Source organism: Austrofundulus limnaeus, unplaced genomic scaffold (assembly GCF_001266775.1).
Source record: "Austrofundulus limnaeus strain Quisiro unplaced genomic scaffold, Austrofundulus_limnaeus-1.0 Scaffold1152, whole genome shotgun sequence".
Taxonomy (NCBI): Eukaryota; Metazoa; Chordata; class Actinopteri; order Cyprinodontiformes; family Rivulidae; genus Austrofundulus; species Austrofundulus limnaeus.
Genome location: NW_013953554.1, coordinates 19,046 through 23,876, shown reverse-complemented (window position 1 = coordinate 23,876; position 4,831 = coordinate 19,046). Strand labels below are relative to the sequence as shown.

Genomic DNA, 4,831 nt, shown 5'->3' with positions numbered 1-4,831 from the left:
GTCTGAGTTTTCCGTCTGTCTGAGTTTTCCGTCTGTCTGAGTTTTCCGTCTGTCTGAGTTTTCCGTCTGTCTGAGTTTTCCGTCTGTCTGAGTTTTCCGTCTGTCTGAGTTTTCCATCTGTCTGAGTTTTCCATCTGTCTGAGTTTTCCATCTGTCTGTCTGTCTGTCTGAGTTTTCCATCTGTCTGTCTGAGTTTTCCATCTGTCTGTCTGTCTGAGTTTTCCATCTGTCTGTCTGAGTTTTCCATCTGTCTGTCTGAGTTTTCCATCTGTCTGTCTGAGTTTTCCGTCTGGTGAGGGTCAGCCTGTCAGTGCTCTGACCATACGCTGCACACTACATCAAATTGGTCTGCATGGCTGTCACCCCAGAAGGAAGCCTCTTCTGAAGTCGGTACAACAAGAAAGCCCGCAAACAGTTCGCTGAAGACGTGTTAACAAAAGACATGGATTGCTGGAATCATGTAAGATTCATACAGGTTCAGATGGTCTCAAGCATGTGTGGCGGCAATCAGATGAGGAGTACAAAGATAAGTGTGTGATGCCTATAGTCATGCACAGTGCTAGGAATGTCATGGTCTGGGGCTGCATGAGTGCAGCAGGTGTTGTGGGGTAACATTACATTGAAGGACACAATGGGCGATACGGCCCTAAAAAAATCTCCGATGTTTTTCATCCCAAATTTGATTTTAAATCAATTTGTTTCCCTTTTAACAGAGTGCCTCTGTTTCTGATGTTCAAACTAATTTGTTGTACTCCTGCTTTTTGTAGCAAGAACCTTCAAACAGATTTTGTTGCTCCAAGTCCAAGATTGCAAAACCTAACCAGTTCCAGATACAGTAACTGAAGAAACACTGCCTTTTTGGGAAGTAGATCCTCTTTGCCAGCTGCCATATTGTCATATCATGTACCAAGCATTTTGAGAGACAGGTGGGGGGACCTCTGAACTACAGAAGAAGAGTTAACTGGTGGGAAAAAAAATCCAGATTTTCCCAAAATTAAATCTTTATAGATGGCAAATTCGAATTAATCGATTAAACTGATTTATAGCCCAAACATAACTGTGAAATACTGAAGCACAGAGAATGGTCCCCTCCGGCAACTGGGTCAAAGGGCAGTGTTACAGCATAATAATGACCCCAAACACACCTCTAAAACAACCACTGCTTTGTTGAAGAGGCTGAGGGTAAAGGTGATGGACTGGCCAAGCACGTCTCCAGACCCGAACCCAATAAAACACCTTTGGGGCATCCTCAGGCAGAAGATGGAAAAACACAAAAGCTGTGTCCAAATACAGAGACTGGGTCCTCCGAAAGACCTGGCCTGCCCGGTTTATGTGGGCCGGATCCTTGGTATACTGTGAAGACCGGAAAAAAGTGGCTGTGAATTTGGATGGTCCAGCCTCCCGTCCTTACCCTGACGTATGCCACGTCGCCTAGCAATCGAGACGATGCTAAACAGAAGCAAAACTAGATCAAAATTAGAAAAATATCGATATATTAACGTTATTAATATCACAAAACAACAAAATTAACTTAAAGGCAATATTTGAAGAACTAAGGGACCTGCATTAGATGCATGTTTATTTCGCTATATAAGTTAGTTTATTAATATCACAAAACAACAAAATTAACTTAAAGGCAATATTTGAAGAACTAAGGGACCTGCATTAGATGCATGTTTATTTCGCTATATAAGTTAGTTTTTTTCTGACAAAATTATTTAAAAGCATGTCTATACAAATGATAAAGTATTAACAACACAACCGCTTGAAACTTAATTTTTTTGCCACCAGATTTTCATTTAAACTGTATTCCTTTCTTTCGCTTCATCCTCTATTACTAGCAGATAAAAAAATCTCCGGTCGACCCACAATGCATTAAGAGATGTGGTGGGCCAAGAAGGACCCATCGGACCAGTCCTTCAAATCAGGGCAAAAGAATGACGCATCGGTCAGCCGCGTCGGAGGAGTCTTCGGATTTAGACAGCCTCCGGCGCAGCACCGTGACATAAGCAGCTGACAAGTTCGGCCTTCAGAGGAGCCAGCCTTTGAATTTGGGCACAGCCCAGTCTCAAATAGCCAGCTCTGTGATATTGTCATGGAGGAGTGGCAACCTGTGAAGTTCTGATAAACTCCATGCCTAGGAGAGTTAAGGCAGTTCTGGTAAATAATTGTGGCCAAACAAAATATTGACGCTTCAGGAACTTTTACTAAGGGGTGCACTCACTTTTTTTTTGCTGGTGGTTTAGACATTAATGGCTTTAGATTGAGTTATTTTGAGGGAAGAATAAATTTACACTGTTATATAAGCCGCATACAGATTACTTTTCATTGTGTCAAAATGTCATTTTGTCAGTGTTGTCCCATGAAAAGATACACTTAAATATCTGCAGGAATGTCAGGGGTGTACTCACTTTTGTGATACTCTGTAGGAGTCCTCTGCGGTTACATACATGTAAAAGTAAAATTATTTGCAGATAAATGTTAGAAAATTACCTAATTTCCCTCTGGGATCAATAAAGTATGTTTGAACTGAATTGAATCAAAATCAGATTCTCTATGCTGAGATTAACTCAAGAATATAGAAAAATATAATTTAAAAAAGAAAGAATGCATAAAATTTTCCCTGTAAGCGTGTAAGTGTGTTTGCTCTGTTACAGAAGAGCTTGGATGTTTACCCCGAAGAGCTGGACTCTGCTGACGGAAGCAAATCCTGTTAAGAACCTTCTTATAATCTCTCACAGACAACACACAAACACACACATCGTTAGTGCAGCTCGACTCTGCTTGGCTTTCCTCAGCAATCTTAATCAGTGTCCAAAACATGAGCAACCATTACACAAACAGAAAAAGCACAACTTCAGCGTGCACATGGCTCTGATTAGATGCTTCTGCTTTTACAGATATGTGGAAAAGGTTTTAGTCAGCTTATATGTTCAGCTTCTTCACCATCATGCAGTTCAAATAAAGGTCACGTCAGCTACAAATTCATTCTGCAGCTTTACAAAGACACCAGTCATGCAGCAGAAGTAATGAGAACTCGGGAGTCCTGAAACAACAAAACCAATGTCAACCTGATGCAATTTGTTGCTGCGTTTCACTTCTTCAATGCTCTCATTTTGATTTTATTCAAATGTTTTGTTTATATGGTAGTATAGCCCTTTGAAAGCCTGTTCCTGAGATTAACACCTCCTTCAGGTACTGGCACAAACAAGAGATGCGGATTTACTCATAAGTCAGTTGGCAGATAGCCCACAAACTGCTGTAAGGTACATGAAAGTAACATAATGGTGACCAGGTTTTCTATACGCAGTTTTTTTCATGGCCACTGATGTTTAATTTTTTAACTCATTTGTAGATGCCAGCTGGGTTCAAGATTAACACTGCTCTAATTTAAATCACAACTTACACACGTTTCTGCAGCTTTACACCAAACAGTGAGATAGTAAAAATGTTTATTGGCTCCTACTCCGGTTGAATGTGTAACCTTTTTATTTGGCTTTGAATGTTACTGTGACACATCCCATAAAGAGGCTGACAAATGCATTTACAATGTGCTTCCATATTATATGCTAAAGGGGGAATACTTTGCACCAGCTGGCTCATTAAAGCTGTCAACACATTATTTCTCATGGGAGCAAATTAGTTTTCTGTTGTGATGAACTGCTTTTATAATCATTAAACATAATCCAATCAAAAGGCTCCTGTGGTTACAGTGGAATGTTTTTGTTCTGCCTTCAATGTCCTGCAGGGTCAACCTGCTGGAAACAGTGGAAGTGACAAATGCAGCCAGCTGACCTTTTGGTATTGTACGCTGTGTCCTGAGGAGTCTCTTCCAACAATGTGACGTAGACCAGTGCACAGGTCAGAATGAATAGCACTGTCACAGTGTGGGCTCGCCTGCAGAGGAAAGAGGGGGAGAGCAGAGAAAATTATGCTATTTGTGGATCCAGAAACATTCTTGTTGTGTTCATACATTTCAGCTGATATCTTTAAATAAAGCTGAAATGTAAAGCTCTGGACTGAATGCAGCATCCTGATAAGATACTCTTCTAGATCGTCTTTATAAAAATATAAACCCGGTTTGGGACAGAGATATTTCTGTGTGGCATTCACATGTTCTCCTTGTGTTTGCGTGTGAATGAGTGAGTGTGAATGTTTATTTGTCTTGTTTGTCTCTATGTGGTTCTGTTGGACTTGCAAACAATCCAGGGTGTCCCCTGACTCTTGCACAGTGACCGCGGGACATAGGCACCAGTGATCCTTGTAACCCAGAAGGGAAAATGTGGATAAAAACACTGACAGGCCAAGAAAAAAGTTCACACACTAATATTTTGTTGGACCACCTTTAGACTTGATTATGGCATGCATTTGCTGTGGCATTCTTTCAATAAGCTTCTACAATGTTGCAAGCTTTATTTCCATCCAGTGTTGCATTAATTTGCCCCCCAAAGTCTTGCATTGATGACGGTAGAGTCTGAACGCTGCACAAAGCCTTCTCCAGCACATCCCACAGATTCTCTTTGGACTCTGTGGATCCAATCCTTGTGAGCAAATGAAGTCCCATGCTCCCTGAACCACTCTTTCAGAATTCCAGCCCCATAAATCCTGGCATTGTCATCTTGAAATTTGCCTGTTCCATAAGCAGATGTGTCAAAAGTATTCACATTCCACATGACAGAGTAGGGAACGCAAAAATTACTCAGCCTGCAACTGAAAATATGGATGGAGGACCTTAGTTTTTAGCTTGTTTGCCGCGCTGGCGCTGAGCTAATACATATAAGGTAATATAGTGTCGGCACTAGCGCAAAGCCTAACAGGCTAAGCTGAGGTT

At 41.2% G+C, this 4,831-nt stretch overlaps 1 protein-coding gene across 2 annotated transcripts in view; it reads right to left on the bottom strand.

Annotated features, from left to right (window-relative positions):
• ptdss2 (phosphatidylserine synthase 2) overlaps positions 1–4,831 on the bottom strand; it is a 44,018-nt gene that overhangs the window by 37,371 nt on the left and 1,816 nt on the right. For both annotated transcript variants that reach the window (XM_014030976.1, XM_014030973.1), the window contains exon 3: positions 3,796–3,897. In XM_014030976.1, the coding sequence (XP_013886430.1) occupies positions 3,796–3,897 (102 nt within the window). The remainder of the gene's footprint in view (positions 1–3,795; positions 3,898–4,831) is intronic.